Here is a 24,194-nt window from a genome sequence, read left to right on the forward strand (position 1 = left end):
CTGTCGTGCCAATCAATAGCTCCTCTCCAATAGAGCTTAACGAGCTCTTTTATCTCCTCCTTCCTACTGCTCATGCGCTCTTAAAGTGGCAGCGCACTAAAGTGCAGGATTTCGCCACACCGGTACATAGTCAATGTGCGGGGGCACTGGTGTCGAGGTAATTAAGGTAATATGTACATGTAGGTAGAGTTATTAAAGTGACTATGCATAGATAATAACAGAGAGTAGCAGCAGAGTAGATGGGGGGGGGTAGCCATTTGCAAATAGTCTGGGTAGCCATTTGAATAGCTGTTCAGGAGTCTTATGGCTTGGGGGGTAGAAGTTGTTTAGAAGCCTCTTGGACCTAGACTTGGAACTCCGGTACCGCTTGCTGTGCGGTAGCAGAGAGAACAGTCTATGACTAGGGTGGCTGGAGTCTTTGACAATGTTTATGGCCTTCCTCTGACACTGCCTGGTATAGAGATCCTGGATGGCAGGAAGCTTGGCCCCGGTGATGTACTTTTACTTCACTACATTCCTAAAGAATATTATGTCCTTTTTACTCCATACATTTTTCCTGACACTCAAAAGTACTCGTTACATTTTGAATGCTTTGCAGGACAGAAAATGGTCCAATTCGCACACTTATCAGGAGAACATCCCTGGTCATCCCTACTGCCTCTGATCTGGCGGACTCACACATGCTTTGTTTGTAATGATGTCAGAGTGTTGGAGTGTGACTCTGGCTATCCGTGAATAAAAAAAACAAGAAAATTGTGCTGTCTGATTTCCTTAATATAAGGATTTTTTATTATTATTTGTACTTTTACTTTTGATACTACAGTATATTTTAGCAACTACATTTACTTTTGATACTCAAGTATATTTAAAACCAAATACTTTGTCTTTTATTCAAGTAATATTTTACTGGGTGACTTTTACTTGAGTGGTTTTCTATGAAGGTGTTTTTAGTATGAGAATTGAGTACTTTTCCCACCACTGCTTCTGGGAGGTTCTGAAGCGGCGCCTGAGAGCATTTTCCACCACCATCAACAAGAATTTACTGTGGTAGAATGGTGTCACATCCTTCCAATAGAGTTCCAGACACTTGTAGACTCAATGCCAAGGTGCAGTGAAGCTGTTCTGGCTCATGGTGGCCCAACACCCTATTAAGACACTTTATGTTGGTGTTTCCTTTATTTTGGCAGAGTAGTGGCTGCTGCATTCTGGTAAATGGTGTCACCATAGTCAACAACTGGCAGTAAAGTTGACTGTACAATCTGCTTCCTACTGTTTAGGGAGAGGCAAGATCTGTTTCTAAAAAATAAGCCCACTTTAAGTCTTAGCTTTTTAACTAGCTCATCAGAATGTTTTTTAAACGTTGTCAATACGAATGGCCAGATATATTTATAGTGTAGTTAGTGTAGCCAGTCATGCTAAACATGTCCCTCACACTGTATAATCTGACTGACCCTCTTCCTCTTCTGTCTCTCTAGGAAAGAGCGTCCCATGTCTCTGGGTGTCTTCCCCATGTCAGGAGGGGGGTCAGTTCTGACCCCTGACCTCCAGGCCAGGTCTGAGACGCCGGGCGCAGAGGCCTGGAGGTTCAACCACCTGGAACACCCGCGCTCCAATGCCAGCCTCAAGGTGGGAAATGGGGACGGCTCGATAACAGATACACAGACATGTGATTGGCACAGCCTAGAAAAAAATGGGGGCAATGAAACTGTCTATTTTAATGATCAGATACATTTGAATAAACCTGAGTCTGTTTATTTCTGCCTGGGTGAGGCTATAGGGCCCTGTTGAAATACATTTGAAATGGCTCTTTCTGCAGGAAGGGGGGTTTTGGACTAATCACGCACAATGTGAGAGAGCAAGGGTGCACCTCAATAGTCTGAAGTGGCTGCCTCCTATTGTTTCCTCCCCCTCATGTGCTTAGAGCACAGGGCTTTGGACTAGGCACGCTTAGCATGCCTAATGAAGAGGCCTTTAGAGAGGGCTCTGAGGGGAGAGAGTCGGCACCCCTCTGTGATGTCTTCTAGAAGGATCTGACAGGGGCTTCTGTGTATTCATACAACCGCCCTCCCCTCCTCCTCAGTACATGTTTCAGAGGGCCAACTTCATGAATATGCATAACTTAGCAGGATAGAATGCTCCTTATTTAGTCATTTGTCCTCATGCTGTTAGATGTCTGTCAGATGGTAACATCATGACATCATCGCTCTCTGGCACTGGATGAGATTCTCAGTAGTAAACCAAATGCCGTCACACTGCCCACAGACCCACAGTCACAAAGACTTACAGTGTGTTATTGTACCGTCCTGAACGGGGCTTTGCAGTTCCTTTACATAAGCGGTAGGAATAAGCATCACCACTTTGAATATTACTGGATGGAGTCTGTGTACATATCTGTTTTTCTCTTCAGTGATGGTAAAATACCCTAAAGGTGCCTGCGTTATTTCGGCTGCTGCTCCGCTTCGTTCAGAAGTGTGGCATGGTCTCCGGGACGAGAGGTAGATGGTCTGTGACGTGGTACATTCTGGGATAAAGGCTGCTGGCAGGCACCCAATCACTGGGGGAGAAAGAGCGCAGGCCGGCACGTGATTGGATGTTTTGACTCTTTGTAAATGAGTAGTTGTATTGATTGTCAAAATGTTCTACTACATAACATTTTATGGTATGGCCAACCTAGAAATAGCTTTCTCTTTATGGAATCGTCTATTGTTGATCTGTAAGTGTAGTGACAGTGGTATCTCTTATAGACTGTATTGGTTTTCTTTATATAGGCTAAAAATACTCAGTCCCAGCGCTCAAAGCTGGTTGAAATGATGTCATTAGAACCAGTTGGGGGTTATGTGCAAACCCCATGTTGACATGACCATCGTTTTCTGACATGTATTCTCTTCAGATGAACTGCTCTGAGTTCATTAACAAATGCCATCGGTCACTCACTACTATTGATTGAGCACTGCTCTCTCGTCCAGCTGTCAATTCAAACAGCAAACATGTCTCGCAGTCATGAACCAAATGCTGCGTGCCATTTCAACGAGATTACCACTGCTTCTGATGCCTGGACTTTTAGAATAGTATCGGAATCATTCATTGCAATAACCTGTCTCTTAGCCATACAGAAGAACCTAGAAAAGGGAGATTGCAGCCACCAATGAAAGATGTGAACATATGTATTTTCAGATTTAGTTTGGAATTCGAGTGTGTTCGAATTTGGAATTTGGTTTTTGAGTTCTCCATAAATAAGGGCGACCTCATAAGCGTTCAACCCCAAGAGTCAGTATGTGAGTAACTCAAACTCTAAACTTCATTGACACAATAATACTCTGACTATGTAAGTAGGGTTCTTCTGTATGGTTCAGTGACTGAACTTCATAGGCTTCAGTCAGCTGTGGTGAGATGGTAGTCACTGGGCTAGTTGGTCACCTCAAAACCTCCGACATGTTGAATCTAATAACCTTGACTTTCAGCCAGCCATCACCAGCTGTGAGCAATGTAGACCGACACTCACACACACTCACACACACACGCACGCTTGGCAGTGTGTGTTGCCTCAGTGCTTCTGCAGAAATGTGCTTCTTCATTGTAACTCTCTCCCCAAGCAGTTGGATGCAGACGACCCCCCAAAGAGAAGGGATGGTTACAGTACGCTGCAGATCTCTTGGGGGAATTCACTCCCAGACGACTGCAAGGTAGTTGTCTCTGTGCTGGTGGATAGGAAAACCGTCACTGCAACCCGCTTGTACATGCCATGGAGAGCCCCATGTTGTGTGTGTGGGCTTTAGTAGTTGTCTTCAGTGTGCTGTTTCATTTTTTCAGTGCAAGCAGCATCTCTTTGCGCATTATTCAAAGTCCCTCACTTCACAGACCACCTGAGCCCAATGCAACCATGTCAGGTTTCCCTTCAAATCCTAGATAGATCCTCCTCAGTGAGCTAAAGGAACAGTCAATGATCACCTCCATTTAGTTTCCCCCCTAAAATGAGCTGTTTTGATCAGTCAGTGGTCTGTAGAGTGGGGAAGGCGTGGTTCCATTCAGCTTCTATGTTGTCGTGTTTCATTTTGCCAAACTGCATGGTACGAGCTGTACTTCTTTCACATGCTGTTGCTGTCCTAGCTCCGTTTCATTTTTTTCACGTGAACTTGTTAGCAAATTGTCTCACAGTATGTAGTTATCTCACAGTTTTAGCATGCATACTACTCTCCCTAGTTAAATAACAGTCTTCGTAGTTATAACACTCTTTGTAGTTTTACACAGTAGAACTACACTCTGTAGTTGTATATCTTATTGTACTCTATGTAGACTTAACATTGGAGATTAGATCACTTATTATTGTGTTGTCATTCATAGTGAATCTTGTGTTTGTTTCTGTTATGAGCTGACCTTTGAGTTGTGTGTGTGTTCTGTGTTGTTGTCTCTCAGTGAAGGAATGGCACTATCCACTGGGCCCATGATTGGTTTATGTTCTGTGTTGACCTCTGACCTCTTGTGAAGTCCATGTGAGCCCTGTGATCTGATGTGAAGTGTGAATTAGTGTGTATTAGCTGTTGACTGTGTTCTACCCTTCCTTGTCCCAGTCAACGTATTCCTGGTCCTGAGCTCAAACTACAGAAAATAGATCATCTACGATCAAATTCATATTTGATTATTGTACAGAATAATGGATACCAATTTATGTTTTTTAGAGCTTCTCCCAATTAAAAAGTCATCACTTCAAAGAAATACCTTTAAGAAATGTTATATATTAAAATGAAAGATCTTTACTCCCGAGTGACGCAGTGGTCTAAGGCACTGCATCTCAGTGCAAGAGGCGCCACTACAGCTCCTGGTTTGAATCCAGGCCGAATTACATCCAGCTGTGATTGGGAGTCCCAATGGGCGGCACACAATTGGCCCAGCATTGTCCGGGTTTGGCCTAGGTAGGCCGTCATTGTAAATAAGAATTTGTTCTTAACTGACTCATAATAGAATACATTTTTTATGGAAGTTGATGGGAGTCACAGGCGATGGGTTTCTGTCTGCACTACTTGTATCCTCAATGTCTTTAACTAGTGCTTGTTTAGTTTTGTCCCCAGCTCCAGTGTGTTAGCTTTAAGCCAGGTTGAGCTGTGGTGTTGTGGTGTCTCCCCTCTCTGAACTGTTACCATGGTGACATCCCTGTGTTCCTGTCCTGTCTCTACTGTACCTAGCACTAGAGACAGGAGTTTTTCCTCCACACATGACCTTACCAGGAAAAACTCCGGGCCCTAGTTCAGGAAAATGTTATCCCTTAATGGGTCACGGTCAGGGTTAGGGTTAACCTTTGACTCTTGACCTCTCTATGATCTCTATGATGACCCTATCGGTTGTGGTTGCAGGACGAGCTGTCGGACCTTGGCTCGAAGTCGATCACTCCCATGTCCACCACGGCCTCGGACGTCGCCATGGAAGGGGAGGGGCCAAACAGTAAGAGCATGGAGTTGCTAGCGGCACTGGGGAACAGGTCAATATCAGTGGGTATGAAATCTTACTCACGATACTGCAACTAAGTCCTCACGACAAGTATTACAATGGTAGATGACAGAGAGATTTGTCTTTGTATCCATTCTTGATGATCTAATAGCACATAATGAAGTTCTCTTTGATTTGATTCTAGTCTGTATTATATGTGTCCTGTAGGTGTGCCAGAGAACGAGGATAGCTCAGATGTGCATGACATCATTGAGTCCACCCCTGAACTGGACATGGACCTCAGTGGATACAAAGCATCTAGGTAACCCCTACAAAACCATCACCATATAGTCAACTTGGGATAAATCCTCTCTTTCATTGACAAATTGAGACTACAATTTAGACCTTGAAATACATTGGGTATTACTCCTGTACAACCTGCTAAATGCTATTCTGCTAATCGCTCCACTATGCAGCACCCCGACCAAAGGAGGCATTGGCATTGAGAACATGGCGTTTGACCGCAACACAGACTCTCTGTTTGCGGAGCTGTCGTCTGCAGGCATAGGGGACGTCATCGGAGACGTGGACGAGGGGGCGGACCTGCTGGGTAAGCGAGGGAAGGAATCCTTTCCTATAGCAGCAAAACACCTCCAAGGATGTGTAGCGTTTAGCATTGTAGTAACATTGTTATAACACTGTAGTGACTTTATGGTAATGAAATATAACACCTTTAACAATCTGTTGCTATTAGCATTTGAGTAATGTTGTAGTAACATTATGATAATGAATTACAACACAAGGATCCGTTTCTATATAAGCTATACTGTAAGAACTAAAGCCTGACACCTTCAAGGAACAGTATTCATTCCCCCAGCATTACAGCAACTTTTGGGAAGATTTATCTATTAAAAAAAAAAATGGACGTACAAACTGTGTGACACTGTCAACTACAAAGTTCAACCACTGGATTCATTTAAAAGTGTATCTTTGGAATGTCTCTTGACAGATGAAGTTAAACTAGTTTTGGAATGTCTTTTGACAGATGGAGTTTAACTAGTTTTGGGATGACTTGTGTTAACCCCTTGTGAGTTTCTGAGTGTGTTGTTTACCCAGGTGACCTCCCTACGTTGTTCCTGCTCCTGTGTTCAATGCATGCTAACTCATTAATAACTATAGTAGCAGGCCACTGGGTTAGACAATAAACTGACACTATTTTACTACATTCAGCTCACTAATACACACTGGCTGTTGCACTGAAGTGAAATAACCGTTGCTGTTAGGTAAATACAAAGCTAAACTGGATTTAGAAGTTGTGCTTGTATCAGTTAAAAGTCATTCTCTGCTGTTAGCTCCATCAGTGTCTAACCCGCCTCTCTCTCTCCTCGTTGTGTCCTCTCCTCTGGCTTTTGTCCCTAACCCCAGTGGAGTACTCTGGTGTGTATTATGACCTCAAAACCTCTCCTTTGCTCCTTCTCCTTTGTTATTTCTCCTCCGATACCTCTCTCTATGTCCTCAGAGAAAAACTCTATTCCAGGGATGGGTATCTGCAGTTGTGTGTGCAGGATTTTGCTCCACCCTAACACACCTGACTTAATTAAAGAAAACATGTTCTATATTGGAAAACCATAGCTAGTTTATTAGGCTTTGTGAATCTGGTGTGTTTTAATGCTGGGCTGGAACAAAAGCCTGCCTGTATACACTGTGGCCTTTCAGGACCAGTTGCCCATCCCTGCTCTACATTTGGCCTGCTCTACATTCGGCCTCTCACCACCTCATATCTACAGCTCATAGCTCTACTACTACTGCCTTGACCTAAATTTGACCCCCGCAGCACCTCGCTAGCATTACAGTGGCAACAAAAGTTGATCACAAGATGAAACCGGACATATGAAAGCTGTTAGAAGGGCTAAATGCATTTGGAAAATGTTTGTTCTTCATATAACTGCTTTGGTTATACTGATTCCTGTCTAACATGCACCATAAGCATGAAGAATAACTCATCGTACAGCTTTAATAACAAATTTTTTACTTAACAGCTTAAATAGATTTCGTTTGTGTTTGTTTTTATAGCTTCTCTAGCTTTCCCAACTGTCTCTCTACCCTAGAACTGTAACTCATTCCTTTCCCCACTAGCCTGTTAGGAGTACCCTAGCTCTCATTCCTCCGTTGTGTTCCTCATACATACCTCATGTCTCACTCTCTCCACCTCTCTCTCCTTTTCTTGCCTGACTTGGATTGCATGGTTTTCTCAGATCTTAGCTTGCTTGGTAAGACCTCACCCGCTCGCTCCATCCTACTCTGTTGCGACATGTAACATGTTCTGTGTGGTGGCTGTTGGGGTTGTCCCTGATTTGTATTTCTTAGAAATATCTCACTATGAGATATTTAACACCCTGAATGGACTGATTCTTTATTTTATCTATATGAATATTTAAGTCAGTCAATGTGACTGTGTTCATCCATTGAAGTAAACGCACCTCCATAAATATTGATTTATTTTGGATAAAGATTTAAAAACATAGTTGATTAAGAACTATTTGATACATAAGAGAATCTATCCATGCCTTCTATACATGCTGTTCTATAAACTCCAGTTGTATGAACACAAAGCAGAAAACTAGGTAATTTCTCCCCTGGCTGGTGTTGCTCCTTATTTACAGGTATGGGTCGTGAGGTTGAGAACCTGATCACGGAGAACACACAACTAATGGAGACAAAGTAAGAAAAACATACTGAGAGTGGTATAGTTTTAGATTTATTTGACATTTATACTGAACAAAAATATAAACGCAACATGCAACAATTTCAAGGATTTGAGTTACAGAGTTCCATAAATTCATTAGGTCCTAATCTATGGATTTCACATGACTGGGAATACAGATATGCATCAGTTGGTCACAGATACCTTAAAAAAAGGTAGGGGCATGGATCAGAAAACCTGTCAGTATGACACATCTCCTTCACATAAAGCTGATCAGGCTGTTGATTGTGGCCTGTGGAATGTTGTCCCACTCTTCAATGGTTGTGCGAAGTTTCTGGATATTGGCAGGAACTGGAACACGCTGTCCTACACATCGATCCAGAGCATCCCAAACATGCTCAATGGGTGACATGTCTGGTGAGTATGCAGACCATGGAAGAACTGGAACATTTTCAGCTTCCAGGAGTTGTGTACAGATCCTTGTGACATGGGGCCGTGTATTATCATGCTGAAACATGAGGTGATGGAGGCGGATGAACGGCACGACAATGGGCCTCAATATCTCATCACGTTATCTGCCCATACCATAACCCCACCGCCACCATGGAGCTCTCTGTTCACAACATTGACATCAACAAACCGCTCGCCCCCCCCGATCACATACACATGGTCTGCGGTTGTGAGGCCAGTTGGCTGTACTGCAAAATTCTCTAAAATGACGTTGGAGGTGGCTTATGGTAGAGAAATGAACATGAAATACTCTGGCAACAGATCAGGTGGACATTCCTGCAGTCAGCGTGGCAATTGCACGCTCCCTCAATTTGAGACATCTGTGGCATTGTGTTGTGTGACAAAATATGACATTTTAGAGTGGACTTTTATTGTCCCCACCACAAGGTGGACCTGTGTAATAATCATGCAGTGTAATCAGCTTATTGAAATGCCACATCTGTCAGGTGGATGGATAATCTTGGCAAAGGAGAAATGCTCACTAACAGGGATGTAAACACATTTCAGCACAACATTTGAGAGAAAGAAGCTTTTTGTTTCTGGGATCTTTTATTTCAGCTCATGAAACATGGGACTAACACTTTACATGTTGCATTTATATTTTTGTTCAATGTATACCTCCCAAAGTTATTAAAATGTTATTAGTCTTTTAAACAGGTCTAAAGTAAATTCCATATTTTGATAGCTTTGTAGATCCCACTATACTGGACTATATACTGGAAGCACAACATAACACAAACATCTTGCATGCAGTGTTGTAAGGTGTCACATTCATTCCTTTCCCCCCTTGTTTCCTGTAGGAACGCTCTGAATGTGGTGAAGAATGACCTGATAGCGCGGGTGGATGAGCTGTCGTGTGAGAAGGAAGTGTTGCAGGGGGAACTAGACGCCGTGACACAGACCAGGAAAAACCTGGAGGAGAAGAACAGAGAGCTGGAGGAGGAGCTCAAGAAGTGGGTCAATAACAACAACAACACACGATAACACACTACACACAACTGATCATGTTGTATTCGGCGCATGTGACAAATCAGATTTGATTTGACAACAGCAACACACCATATTCATATGGCCACCCAATTATAAGACTGTTTTTAGGGAAATCACCAAGAGTAAACTGTCAACATGAACACATGGCATAGCATATTGTTGATGAACCTGATTGAACCAATTCTTCTGTTGTTCCAGAGTGCGTGTGGAGATGGAGGAGGTGAAAGGGAAGCCAAACGAGGAAGAGGATGTGAGTGCCTCTTACCATATGTATAACATTGTCCTGTATAATGTGACTGTACCTCTTCATGTCCTTTAGTGGTGCCCCTTTCTATATTGTAATCACTGTTAAATGTATATTTTTATCATATTGCTGCAAAATGTACCTTCCTTAAAATTCAGCTTTTTACTGTGATTGGTGCGTTGTATGTCCGACCAATAAAAAACACCCTCTCTCTCTGGTGTTCCAGAGTGACGTTCCTACAGCCCAGAGGAAGAGGTTCACCAGGGTGGAGATGGCTAGAGTCCTCATGGAGAGGAACCAGTACAAGGAGAGACTGATGGAATTACAGGAGGCTGTTAGGTGGACAGAGATGATCAGGTGAGGAGGAGGAGAGGAGAGAGTATGATTGAAGGGAATCGAATAGAGCCCGTATACAATGCAATCCCTCAGCTAACCATGTATTTTTAAACAATATGGCCAATTAAACAATTTGGTCAATTTTATCTCCACATTTTCCACTAAACCAGGACTTTCCTCTTAATCTGAATGCTAGACTTGAAACTAGGCCACTGCCATACACTTGAGTCAGTGGCGGTCGGTGCCATTTAAGATCAGGGAGGACCATTTTTAATGAGCATGGCCTTATTTCTATTACAGCATATTGGATAAATGTCATTCACATTCCCCATTTCTTTCCGCTTGCTTTCGTTTAAGATTTATTTTTTCAACAGAATCGGTAGAATGAATTCACCCCTGATCACCCGCAAACACAGTTCACTTTCATAGAAGCCACATACAAACAGCATAATCACTTTGTTTGTTGTATGATTCCTTCTCATATCCACGCTCTCTCCTCTTCTCACCCTTTCCCTTCGCGTGTGGACGTCATTGCACAACACAACAGCTGTCTGTGACCAGGTGCAAATGATCGCTAACCACTACACCAAGCCTACATTGTTTTCACCATGTTAGCTAATGTCATAGTCAACATATCTACAAGAACTAATGTGTTAGTAAACCTGCTACAATCATGCAGTACGGTGTACAGTCAGTAAGCAGTTCAGCAGTTACACTGGTGAGCCCCGTGGCAATACATTTATTAAACCAAAAGCTTACCTTGACATGGAAGAGTTCCAGTGTTGGATAGCCATAGCCAGCTAGCTAACGAGAGAAAGAGGCTCAATATATATATATTGATATATATTGTAGAATCAGATACCTATATGAAGGAATAGGCAAAGGACTATGGATACAACATATTCATCCTTTCCCCAGTTGTTTCCTTGGCCTCTGCTATAGTAATATGCTGCAGTTGCTTTGTAACTGGTTCCCAGAGAGACGTCAAAGTCCATTGTTTCAGAACACCAAACTTTTGGAGATCAAATGTTAATAAATAGAATGAAACATAATACTATGTTGCCTAGTGAAGGGTTTCCTTCTCCACAACCCCTTTCATATACACTCTTTAAGCTCCACTCTGAGACTTCACTGAAATCATCCTTCTGCTCTATCCTTGCTCTACCAATTTAAATGAATGAGTTGAAGGGATAGTTCAGAGGAATTACATAGTTATCTAAATATCTCTTTACTTAGAAGGCATTTTATGGACAAAGAGGGACTGCAATCAACACTTTGGTTTTGTTAAACTAACCAATGTCGTAAGTAATTGTGCTGAACTGTCCCTTTAACATGATGTTGTGTTGTCTTACCAGAGCCTCCAGAGAAAACCCTTCCCTTACTGAGAAGAAGAAATCCAGCATCTGGCAATTGTAAGCAGTCTCAAATAATCTCTCCTTCAATGACTACCTGTACGAAATAACTCATAGGAATGATATACATTTCTGATATGATCTATTCAACACTATCATCATGATATCATATGCTAACATTCTGGAAATTCCATCCCTGTTTTCTTTCTTTTTGGATGTGCTATTAAATGTTCAGTCTTAGGTAAATGTTTTAAAAATCATAGCCATCCCTCTCTTGCCCCTTGGTACAGTAACTACAGTCTAGCCATGGGTTTAAATACTATTTCAAATCCTTTCAAATACTTTAGCTTTGCTTGATTGAGCTTGCCTATTGCAACGGAACCAATAGAAAATTCCCAACTGCGCATATCCCGCCCACCTGGCAGTCCATGCAGGCTAAAGCAAACGTTCAAAGTATTTGAACGATTTTAAATAGTATTTGAACCCAGGTCTGCTACAGTCCCCTGAACAATAGACATATCCTGGATGTGTACTACTCTTCATGTTTTCCATCCAATCCACAAACAAATCAGTCCCATGTGATTCTCTTGCCCTCCCCCCCGCCTGCCTATTTTGCCTTATGTTGTCCTGCTAGTCTGCTTAAAGACTGCTGAGAGGTCTATGTCAGCTGATTGTATCTCCTTCATGTCCTCTCAGAAGTTGTATTTGTTTAGAGGACAATTTATGGACAAGTGCTTAATTCTGCAATAGGCCTATAACCTGCTGTAATGCAGAGATTTAAATATGTCCAACTCTTTATTAATGCGCACTCTTGTAAGATCTACTGTCCATTACAGTATGATGTGTAGACATATGAAGAAAACAATGAAAAATATAATTGCATGCTTCTTTTGATCAACTGACAGAGGTGTCCTCCTTCATCCCTGTGAGTTTTACTGTGACTGTCTTAACATGGGGCTCTTTCCTCTTACTGTGCTGTGGAGCTCATTGTAAAAACATGTTATGCAGTCTATTGAAATCTATCTGCTTGATTATCATCTGTCCCACACTATCAGATTACTATCTGCTATCAACATTCAGATAACATATGCCAAAACGTATATACAAACACAGAAATACACAGGTGTAGGTGTCCTAATGTACAGTATTAGTGTACTGTATGTAGGCTTATAATACTATATATTAATAGTGGTATTGTGATGGGTGGGCTTTGGCTCTGTTAATCAACGTTCCCAAATCCCCAGCATGCTTCACTTCACTATACTTGAGGTGATGGTGGTGGTGATGGGTGACTGTTTACTGTTGGTTGGTGGTTGACCCCCGGCCTTGCTCCTCCCTATACCAACCCCCCCCTCCCCCTTCGCATCCCTATGGTTTCTCTCTCCCCCCCACAGTTTCAGCCGTCTCTTTAGCCCCTCCTCCACCAGCACGGCAGTGATGAAGAAGGCGGAGTCCCATGGGAGGGAGGTGAAGTACATGCCCCCTGCAGGAGGGGGAATGAAGAAGAGGAGCAGCACCTTCTCCCAGTTCCCCACCGAGAAGTCCAAGGCCTTCGACTTCCTCAACGAGGAGTGAGTAGTGACACAGCACTCATTCTGTCATGTGTTAGTACTGTTGTAGCTCTCCTTATTCCTCTCTTGACCTCTGCCATGATGAGCCATGCTCATTCACTCCATGTATTACACAGCACTTATAATAGAATCATGGATATGTGGGTCAACTACTTATGATGGTTAGAACTGTTCATAACCTGTTCTATTTTAGAACTGTTCATAACCTGTTCTATTTTAGAACTCTTCATAACCTGTTCTATTTTAGAACTGTTCATAACCTGTTCTATTTTAGAACTCTTCATAACCTGTTCTATTTTAGAACTGTTCATAACCTGTTCTATTTTAGAACTGTTCATAACCTGTTCTATTTTAGAACTCTTCATAACCCGTTCTATTTTAGAACTCTTCATAACCTGTTCTATTTTAGAACTGTTCATAACCTGTTCTATTTTAGTACTCTTCATAACCTGTTCTATTTTAGAACTCTTCATGACCTGTTCTATTTTAGAACTGTTCATGACCTGTTCTATTTTAGAACTGTTCATAACCTGTTCTATTTTAGAACTCTTCATAACCTGTTCTATTTTAGAACTCTTCATAACCTGTTCTATTTTAGAACTGTTCATAACCTGTTCTATTTTAGAACTGTTCATAACCTGTTCTATTTTAGAACTGTTCATAACCTGTTCTATTTTAGAACTCTTCATAACCTGTTCTATTTTAGAACTGTTCATAACCTGTTCTATTTTAGAACTGTTCATAACCTGTTCTATTTTAGAACTGTTCATAACCTGTTCTATTTTAGAACTCTTCATAACCTGTTCTATTTTAGAACTGTTCATGACCTGTTCTATTTTAGAACTGTTCATGACCTGTTCTATTTTAGAACTGTTCATAACCTGTTCTATTTTAGAACTGTTCATAACCTGTTCTATTTTAGAACTGTTCATAACCTGTTCTATTTTAGAACTATTCATAACCTGTTCTATTTTAGAACTGTTCATAACCTGTTCTATTTTAGAACTGTTCATAACCTGTTCTATTTTAGAACTGTTCATAACCTGTTCTATTTTAGAACTATTCATAACCTGTTCTATTTTAGAACTATTCATAACCTGTTCTATTTTAGAACTGTTCATAACCTGTTCTATTTTAGAACTGTTCATAACCTGTTCTATTTTAGAACTGTTCATAACCTGTTCTATTTTAGAACTGTTCATAACCTGTTCTATTTTAGAACTGTTCATAACCTGTTCTATTTTAGAACTCTTCATGACCTGTTCTATTTTAGAACTGTTCATAACCTGTTCTATTTTAGAACTGTTCATGACCTGTTCTATTTTAGAACTGTTCATAACCTGTTCTATTTTAGAACTGTTCATAACCTGTTCTATTTTAGAACTGTTCATAACCTGTTCTATTTTAGAACTGTTCATAACCTGTTCTATTTTAGAACTGTTCATAACCTGTTCTATTTTAGAACTGTTCATAACCTGTTCTATTTTAGAACTGTTCATGACCTGTTCTATTTTAGAACTGTTCATAACCTGTTCTATTTTAGAACTGTTCATAACCTGTTCTATTTTAGAACTATTCATAACCTGTTCTATTTTAGAACTCTTCATAACCTGTTCTATTTTAGAACTATTCATAACCTGTTCTATTTTAGAACTGTTCATAACCTGTTCTATTTTAGAACTCTTCATGACCTGTTCTATTTTAGAACTGTTCATAACCTGTTCTATTTTAGAACTCTTCATGACCTGTTCTATTTTAGAACTGTTCATAACCATGCTACACAAACGTTCATATACTCCTAGGGCTTGTTTCTCATGACCCATATTGGGCACATTTCTGGACCTCAAAGCCTTTTCATTGGAGAATCTCATTTGACAGTGCTCTCTAATCCAGGATTCAGCAAACCAGCCCATAATGTAATTTTTTGTAATGAAATTCCCTTTTTGTCTTGTCTCCCTCCCTGTCAGAATGGACCCGTGCGCATCTCCGTCCCGTAGGGAGCAAAAGAGGGCCCAGTACAGACAGGTCAAAGCCCACATGCAGAAGGAGGATGGACAGGTACAGGCCCATGGATGGAGTCTACCCAGCAAATCTAAGGTAGGAGAGGAGCGGAGGGAGAGAGAGAGGGAGAGAGTTCGCAATAATAACCATATCCAAGTTTTTCTTTTTTATATGACATCTTGTGTGTCCTTTCAGGTAGTGAACGGGGGCCCAACAGAGAACAAAGAGAAGAATCTACCTGTGCCAGTCTACCTGAGGCCCCTGGACCAGAAAGATGCTTCTATGAAGGTGAGCACAGCACACACTGGGATTAAGTTAACTTAATTTTGATCTGTGAAAACATACATTACTTTTGTGCACAATGCAACATTTGAATACCAAGTTGTGATACACAAGTATATTACATGTTTTGCAATGGAGGCTGCTGAGGGGAGGACAGCTCATAATAATGTCTGGAATGGAGCAAATGGAATGGCATCAAATACATGGAAACTTTGTGTTTGATGTTGTTGATACCTTTCCACTCATTCCGCTCCAGCCATTACCACGTGCCCGTCCTCCCTAATTAAGGTGCCACTAACCTCCTGTGGTGTATTGAGCTTTTTTAAATACAATTTCTCTAAATTTGAGGTTGTTTGATTGATTGATATGTCTGCAGCTGTGGTGTGCTGCGGGTGTGAACCTGTCAGGAGGGACGATCAGAGAGGGAGGGTCCATGTTGGAAGGACAGAGCAGGAAGGGCTCTGTGAGCAGCCTGGACCATTTAGAGACAGAGAACAAGGTAAGGGGGAGGTGTTTTGAGCATGTTGGCCAAGGGGGGTGTGCCCGTACCTTAAGCACCTTGACATAAGGAGGGTGTCTCATCAGGATCACAGGACAGTATATGGAAACTTCTGACTGTTTTAGAGAGCTTGTATATCAGTCAACAAAAGTACTGTATGCTGGAACTTTATACAATATAAGTGTGTTTAAAACAGCTTATTTCTGTTTTTGAGAGCTTGTACTGTAAATGACTGGAGAAAGAAGACTGGATAGTAATACATACAGACACAAGTTAAAGCTCCCATATTTACGAGCACTGGCCTCAAGCCATCATGACAGGGCTCAGTCAAGTCAACATTGTTAGCCCTTACACATACTAGTCCTGGTATAATGGAGCCCTTACACATACTAGTCCTGGTATAATGGAGCCCTTACACATACTAGTCCTGGTATAATGGAGCCCTTACACATACTAGTCCTGGTATAATGGAGCCCTTACACATACTAGCCCTGGTATAATGGAGCCCTTACACATACTAGTCCTGGTATAATGGAGCCCTTACACATACTAGTCCTGGTATAATGGAGCCCTTACACATACTAGTCCTGGTATAATGGAGCCCTTACACATACTAGTTCTGGTATAATGGAGCCCTTACACATACTAGTCCTGGTATAATGGAGCCCTTACACATACTAGTCCTGGTATAATGGAGCCCTTACACATACTAGTCCTGGTATAATTGAGCCCTTACACATACTAGTCCTGGTATAATGGAGCCCTTACACATACTAGTCCTGGTATAATGGAGCCCTTACACATACTAGTCCTGGTATAATGGAGCCCTTACACATACTAGTCCTGGTATAATGGAGCCCTTACACATACTAGTTCTGGTATAATGGAGCCCTTACACATACTAGTCCTGGTATAATGGAGCCCTTACACATACTAGTCCTGGTATAATGGAGCCCTTACACATACTAGTCCTGGTATAATGGAGCCCTTACACATACTAGTCCTGGTATAATGGAGCCCTTACACATACTAGTCCTGGTATAATGGAGCCCTTACACATACTAGTCCTGGTATAATGGAGCCCTTGCTCATAATCAGCATGTCCTGTCCTTGCTCATGATCAGCCTGTCCTGTCCTTGCTCATGATCAGCCTGTCCTGTCCTTGCTCCAGGAGCAGGAGAAAGGTGAGAAGGACAAGGAGCTGCGTCTGCAGGATGAGATGTCCTGCAGGGTGTGGATCTGTACCAGTACCCACTCCTCTACTAAAGTCATGGTGCTGGAGGCCAACCAGCCCTCTGACCTGCTGGACAGCTTCTACGCCTGCAACTCACACGTCCTCTGCATCGCCAGCATACCAGGTGTGTGTGTGATGTTTGTGTGTGTATGTTTGTGTACAGTTTATGAGGAATGTATAGTATTAAGATAGTACGTATGTTTCAAGATGGGTCTGTATATGTCAGTGTTGGCTGGTTTTACTTTCAATCAGATGAAGGGGGTCATTGTAATGTCTGAATGGAATGAATGAAACGGTACTGTGTGTGTGTGTGTGTGCTCACTTCTGTGTGTTTTCACATGTCTGTTTGTCAGGTGTGTTGGAGACAGACTACCCTGCAGGGGAGGAGCTACCTGTACCCCAGGACCAGGAGTCCGGGCCAGTTGATGGCGTGTCATTGGCAGGCAGCGTGGCCAGTCTGGGCTCCACGGGCAGCGACGGCGCCTTGGCAACGGAAGGGACCACCGCCGTCCTCCAGATGGCCGGGGCAGGGCTCAATGACCTCCCGGCCCAGCACAGCTCAGGTAACACAGACACAGGAACTGGCCGCGGTTCAGGACATTATAGCAGTGGTCACCTCCATCACTAGTCCTGGAGAGATACAGGGTTTGAAGGCATTTGATCCTGCCCAGAACTATACCATTTGATTCAACCAGGAGTAGTTGAATGAGGGGTTTTAGTGTTGGCATTTTCACACTTTCACACACATTGAAACTGGGGTATGCCCTGGGTTCCACACTGAATCATCCTTTTGTATCTAATGCATACTTACTGTAATATTTTCTCTCTACATATTCCCCCTACCTCCACCCAACAGTGGATCTGTCCAGAGAGCCCAGTCCTGCAGAGGATGGGGTCCCCACGGCGGAAGAGGCCACAGAGGCTACAGAGGAGGGGGAGGAGAGCCAGGGGCTGGTCGTCAGTCAGTCAGGCATCTACACAGAACACGTGTTCACAGACCCTCTGGGAGCCGGCCACCATGAGTCCTCCACTGCAGACACACAGAGGTGAGACTGTCTGACCTAGTACTAGTTAGTAGTGACCTGACCAGGGAGAACTCTGGTCCCTTGTTTAAGGCACTGGGTTATATACATGAGTAATTAAAGAATGTATGACTTTCTTACTGTGTGTTTGATACACTAAAGCTCACCAGCCCTGTTCTTTCTCTGTCTCCCAGGGACCAGGAGGGGGTGGGTGAGGCGTCTCTTCCCGACGACATGCTCCCTGCTGGGGAGGACGTCCAGAGGATGAGCAGCGCCCTGCCCACCATGTGGCTGGGGGCCCAGGACGGATGGTGAGGACAAGGGAGTGGTCACCAGGGGCCACTAGGGCCACACAGAAATAAATGAGTATGGAATATACTTAAGGTCTTCAGATAACACATTCTACTTTTTATAATTCTACAAAATGACTGACAAAAGGAGTTGGCATCCAGTTTTGTCTTACGTTTCCTGTTGTAACAAGACTTGAGGGTTAAATTTCATTTGTCTTTCATCTCACAACACCCTCTAACTAATTTATGAATAGTAAAACAGTGCTGCTAAAAGTTAGAGAATCCATTTTATAATTTGGTCAAGAAAAGAAAAACGCATTATACATTTTTTGTAATTTCTCTGTTAATCTTTATTTTTGTTTATGCACCCTGATCCGTATAATTATCTGTAGAAAATCATCCCCATTTATTTGGGGTTTGTGTTTTTTAATCTTTGTCTCCTCCCTCTCTAGTTTGTATGTGCACTCGTCTGTGGCTCGGTGGAGGAAGTGTCTCCACGCCATCAAGCTAAAGGACTCCATCCTCAACATAGTGTGAGTACTCTGAGGACTCCATCCTCAACATAGTGTGAGTACTCTGAGGACTCCATCCTCAACATAGTGTGAGTACTCTGAGGACTCCATCCTCAACATAGTGTGAGTACTCTGAGGACTCCATCCTCAACATAGTGTGAGTACTCTGAGGACTCCATCCTCAACATAGTGTGAGTACTCTGAGGACTCCATCCTCAACATAGTGTGAGTACTCTGAGGACTCCATCCTCAACATAGTGTGAGTACTCTGAGGACTCCATCCTCAACATAGTGTGAGTACTCTGAGGACTCCATCCTCAACATAGTGTGAGTACTCTGAGGACTCCATCCTCAACATAGTGTGAGTACTCTGAGGACTCCATCCTCAACATAGTGTGAGTACTCTGAGGACTCCATCCTCAACATAGTGTGAGTACTCTGAGGACTCCACTAGTACTCAGTCATTTATATACAGTACCAGTCAAAAGTTTGAAGCTGGTTGAGAGAATGCCAAGAGTGTGCAAAGCTGTCATCAAGACAAAGAGTGGTTACTTTGAAGAATTTCAAATATTAAATATATTTAGATTTGTTTAACACTATTTTGGTTACTACATGATTCCATATGTGTTATTTCGTAGTTTTGATGTCATAATTATTATTCTACGTAGAAAATAGTAAAATTAAAGAAAAACCCTTGAATGAGTAGGTGTTCCAAACTTTTGACTGGTACTGTACATGATTGATATGATTTTTTGATTATTTCACACACAAAGGTTCCCAAAGAGAGACAGACAGTACTTGTAGTGAGTATTCAGGCCATGCATATCTCACCAGACATGTCTTGTAGTGAGTATTCAGGCCATGTATATCTCACCAGACATATTTTGTAGTGAGTATTCAGGCCATGTATATCTCACCAGACATGTCTTGTAGTGAGTATTCAGGCCATGTATATCTCACCAGACATGTCTTGTAGTGAGTATTCAGGCCATGTATATCTCACCAGACATGTCTTGTAGTGAGTATTCAGGCCATGTATATCTCACCAGACATGTTTTGTAGTGAGTATTCAGTCCATGTATATCTCACCAGACATGTCTTGTAGTGAGTATTCAGGCCATGTATATCTCACCAGACATGTCTTGTAGTGAGTATTCAGGCCATGTATATCTCACCAGACATGTCTTGTAGTGAGTATTCAGGCCATGCATATCTCACCAGACATGTCTTGTAGTGAGTATTCAGGCCATGTATATCTCACCAGACATGTCTATGTGTGCTCTCTGTCTGCAGGCATGTGAGAGGAAGAGTCCTGGTTGCCTTGGCGGACGGCACGTTGGCTATATTCCACAGAGGCCTCGGTAAGGATGCATTGATTCAAGCCATATTGTGATGCAGGTTAGCGTTTTTGTAATGAATATTCTAGCTGGCCCAGCCACAAAGTAATACAATATTAATTTAAACCTAACCATAACCGTAACCACACTGCTAACCCTAATGCCTAACCCTAACCTTAAATTAAGACCCAAAAGCAAATGTGTGTTTATATGCATTTTTACAATATAGACAATTGTGACTTTGCAGCTGGCCTATCTAGCGGAAATCACTCAGTTCTGCCTCCAGGACCAGACTGTAATAAACGTCAACCTGCTATTGTGATGCTCCCTGGAGTAAAACGGCTTGGCAGCCATTTTGTGTCACAAGCATATCGTTTCTCTGTGTGTTTCTCCCTATGCAGATGGACAGTGGGATCTGACCAACTACCACCTACTAGACCTGGGCCGGCCGCACCACTCTATCCGCTGTATGACAGTGGTGCATGACAAGGTGTGGTGTGGCTACAGGAACAAGATCTACGTCATACAACCCAAGGCCATGAGGATAGAGGTACATCATCTGACATGGTTTATACTGTAAACCTTCTGATGGTAGAAGGGGGAACAGTGTAAAGCGATTTGTGTTTCGGAAAAGTGCTAGATAAATGTGAATCCTGACTTTCCCCACAGCCGTTAGAAGTCTTTTCCAAAATTCCCAAAAGGAAGTTTCACACTATAATCTCCCTTTTGGTTTGAAGATGTTTTGTTGTTCTAATTGTTGTAGTTCTACTTTTAAGTCTTTCATTGTTGTAGTTCTACTTTTAAGTCTTTCATCCATGAAATTGATAAAGCCCCTTTGGTGACTTATTCCACGTAGGTTCCAATAACTCCAGCCCACTTTGACCTTTGAGATCAGTGTCTTATGTTTCTTGTGATCTAACATTTGTTTATTCTCTCAAATGTACAACCTCAATCAAATAGAATATACACTGTATATCGGCCCATGATGTCTGTGCAATATCTAATAGTGATATAGTGTGGTTTAACATGGTTATAATGCTAACTTATCTATTTCCTCCTGTGTAGAAGTTGTTTGACGCCCACCCCCGGAAGGAGAGTCAGGTGCGTCAGCTGGCCTGGGTGGGAGATGGGATCTGGGTATCCATCCGCCTGGACTCCACCCTCAGACTGTTCCACGCCCACACCTACCAGCACCTCCAGGACGTCGACATAGAGCCCTACGTCTCCAAGATGCTGGGTACTGTACATTGACTCACTGTTCAAATCAATACAACTTTATTGGCATGAAGTATTGACATTGACAAAGCAGAGGAGTTTTAGGATGATAGATGAAAAATAACTTTGTTTCAATAGAATGCATGGGGAATACGTGAATGATTGTGCTTAGGGCTGTTGTGGTTACCGTATTACCACCACACCGGCGTCATGTGTCATGACCTCAGTCAAATTCCACATGACCGTTGATTCACAGTAATCTTCTCTTATGCACTCTGGACATGCGTTGGTACAGTAGTACCCAACTCGCTAACGACCGTCATGTCGCTAATGGCCCGGTACTCAGGGCTCTATTGTCCCTCTAACCACTCTGACATCAATGAAAATCACATCAAACACATCATCAAAACAGTACCATGCTTACATTTTGTTGTCTTGCCCGTTCACCCTCTGAATGGCACACATACACAATCCACGTCTCAATTGTCTCAAGGCTTAAAAATCCTTCTTTCAACTGTCTCTTCCACTTCATCTGATTGAAGTGGATTTAACATCAATAATGGGTCATAGATTTCACCTGGATTCACATGGTCAGTCTGTCATGGGAAGTGTTGTGTACACTCAGTGTACGTTACCCTGTTACACTGTCAATTTAGCATGAGTTTAAGCAGTGTTATGACCCTGTCCTCTCTTCTCTCCTCTTCTCTAGGTACGGGTAAACTGGGCTTCTCCTTCGTCAGGATCACAGCCCTCATGATATCCTGTAGCCGTCTGTGGGTCGGAACAGGAAATGGTGTCATCATCTCCATCCCGCTGTCAGAAGGTAAGTCCATACGAGCTACATCTCAGTCATCTAAGATGGCCTCCTCTCCTCACCTTCCCTCATTCATTGTTCCTTGCCCCTTGAAAATGTTCACGTCCCTCAAAGACTAAGTTTTATAACAACGCAACGATCATCAAAAATGTTTCAAGCCCCTGTAGTTGTTGGGTGGTGAAAAGGTGTATCTACTTTAACTTGGCCCATTCATTCACGCAGGTTGACGTTTATTGAGCGATTTCCACTTGATGGGCCAGCTGCAAAGTCAAAATTGGCTGTATTGTAAAAAGTAATGAAAACAGAAAATAGCTTTTTGGTCTTAATTTAAGGTTAGGCATAAGGTTAACAGTGTGGTTACAGGGTTTAATGTCTGTGGCTGTGCCAGCTAGTGGCTATCCTGCTGAGCTGCCTCAGTACATGAGTCATCCCAATAAATACCAACCTGCTTCATTAACACTCATACAGTCAATGAAACAGCTCCAATTAGCTGTCTGTAAATGAGAGAGTGGGTATTCATAGACTCTATACTCCTCCGCTGCCCCATATATCCCTCCTCCTCTCCTCCCTCTTTCACTGAAGCTATAGGTCCTCCTCAGCATGGAGTCTTACTGAGGGGCCTCAGGGGTGAGTCTCCATCACACTTAACCAAACTTCTCTCTTTCTTTACTACTCTCTCCCTCTGTCCCTCTATCCCTCCTTCTCTTTCCTGCTGTCTTGCCCTTTCTATCTCTAGTGCTTCTATTCCTAGTCAGTTCCATATAGCTGCATCTTCTCCTCTTTTCCTCTCTACCCTTCTCTCTCTCTATCCTCCTCTCCGTGTATTTGGGCCTGGTTTGTGCTCTTTGGTCAGTTCTGGTCTCTCCCTGAATGTTGTTTCTGATCCTAGTAGTGGGTCTCTGGTCTCTCCCTGAATGTTGTTTCTGATCCTAGTAGTGGGTCTCTGGTCTCTCCCTGAATGTTGTTTCTGATCCTAGTAGTGGGTCTCTGGTCTCTCCCTGAATGTTGTTTCTGATCCTAGTAGTGGGTCTCTGGTCTCTCCCTGAATGTTGTTTCTGATCCTAGTAGTGGGTTTCTGGTCTCTCCCTGAATGTTGTTTCTGATCCTAGTAGTGGGTCTCTGGTCTCTCCCTGAATGTTGTTTCTGATCCTAGTAGTGGGTCTCTGGTCTCTCCCTGAATGTTGTTTCTGATCCTAGTAGTGGGTTTCTGGTCTCTCCCTGAATGTTGTTTCTGATCCTAGTAGTGGGTCTCTGGTCTCTCCCTGAATGTTGTTTCTGATCCTAGTAGTGGGTCTCTGGTCTCTCCCTGAATGTTGTTTCTGATCCTAGTAGTGGGTCTCTGGTCTCTCCCTGAATGTTGTTTCTGATCCTAGTAGTGGGTCTCTGGTCTCTCCCTGAATGTTGTTTCTGATCCTAGTAGTGGGTTTCTGGTCTCTCCCTGAATGTTGTTTCTGATCCTAGTAGTGGGTCTCTGGTCTCTCCCTGAATGTTGTTTCTGATCCTAGTAGTGGATCTCTGGTCTCTCCCTGAATGTTGTTTCTGATCCTAGTAGTGGGTTTCTGGTCTCTCCCTGAATGTTGTTTCTGATCCTAGTAGTGGGTCTCTGGTCTCTCCCTGAATGTTGTTTCTGATCCTAGTAGTGGGTCTCTGGTCTCTCCCTGAATGTTGTTTCTGATCCTAGTAGTGGGTCTCTGGTCTCTCCCTGAATGTTGTTTCTGATCCTAGTAGTGGGTCTCTGGTCTCTCCCTGAATGTTGTTTCTGATCCTAGTAGTGGGTCTCTGGTCTCTCCCTGAATGTTGTTTCTGATCCTAGTAGTGGGTCTCTGGTCTCTCCCTGAATGTTGTTTCTGATCCTAGTAG

At 42.7% G+C, this 24,194-nt stretch overlaps 1 protein-coding gene across 9 annotated transcripts in view; it reads left to right on the plus strand.

Moving 5' to 3' along the window:
* LOC139573982 (C-Jun-amino-terminal kinase-interacting protein 4-like) overlaps positions 1 to 24,194 on the plus strand; it is a 55,641-nt gene that overhangs the window by 26,415 nt on the left and 5,032 nt on the right. The window contains exons 5-29 of one of the 9 annotated variants that reach the window (XM_071398065.1): positions 1,476 to 1,626; positions 3,597 to 3,683; positions 5,349 to 5,436; positions 5,650 to 5,743; positions 5,898 to 6,031; positions 7,677 to 7,691; positions 8,085 to 8,142; positions 9,436 to 9,588; positions 9,824 to 9,875; positions 10,096 to 10,226; positions 11,561 to 11,617; positions 12,952 to 13,128; positions 15,096 to 15,225; positions 15,325 to 15,417; positions 15,788 to 15,910; positions 17,082 to 17,268; positions 17,498 to 17,707; positions 18,001 to 18,190; positions 18,361 to 18,477; positions 18,909 to 18,989; positions 20,262 to 20,329; positions 20,707 to 20,855; positions 21,371 to 21,542; positions 22,230 to 22,343; positions 22,917 to 22,961. In XM_071398065.1, coding sequence (XP_071254166.1) covers positions 1,476 to 1,626; positions 3,597 to 3,683; positions 5,349 to 5,436; positions 5,650 to 5,743; positions 5,898 to 6,031; positions 7,677 to 7,691; positions 8,085 to 8,142; positions 9,436 to 9,588; positions 9,824 to 9,875; positions 10,096 to 10,226; positions 11,561 to 11,617; positions 12,952 to 13,128; positions 15,096 to 15,225; positions 15,325 to 15,417; positions 15,788 to 15,910; positions 17,082 to 17,268; positions 17,498 to 17,707; positions 18,001 to 18,190; positions 18,361 to 18,477; positions 18,909 to 18,989; positions 20,262 to 20,329; positions 20,707 to 20,855; positions 21,371 to 21,542; positions 22,230 to 22,343; positions 22,917 to 22,961 — 2,876 coding nt within the window. Of the gene's footprint in view, positions 1 to 1,475; positions 1,627 to 3,596; positions 3,684 to 5,348; positions 5,488 to 5,649; positions 5,744 to 5,897; positions 6,032 to 6,846; positions 6,859 to 7,676; positions 7,692 to 8,084; positions 8,143 to 9,435; positions 9,589 to 9,823; positions 9,876 to 10,095; positions 10,227 to 11,560; positions 11,618 to 12,951; positions 13,129 to 15,095; positions 15,226 to 15,324; positions 15,418 to 15,787; positions 15,911 to 17,081; positions 17,269 to 17,497; positions 17,708 to 18,000; positions 18,191 to 18,360; positions 18,478 to 18,908; positions 18,990 to 20,261; positions 20,330 to 20,706; positions 20,856 to 21,370; positions 21,543 to 22,229; positions 22,344 to 22,916; positions 22,962 to 24,194 lie in introns of all 9 variants that reach the window. The other 8 variants (XM_071398035.1, XM_071398028.1, XM_071398080.1 and 5 more) reach the window with 8 other exon arrangements.

This window comes from Salvelinus alpinus, chromosome 1, assembly GCF_045679555.1.
Source record: "Salvelinus alpinus chromosome 1, SLU_Salpinus.1, whole genome shotgun sequence".
Lineage (NCBI taxonomy): Eukaryota > Metazoa > Chordata > Actinopteri > Salmoniformes > Salmonidae > Salvelinus > Salvelinus alpinus.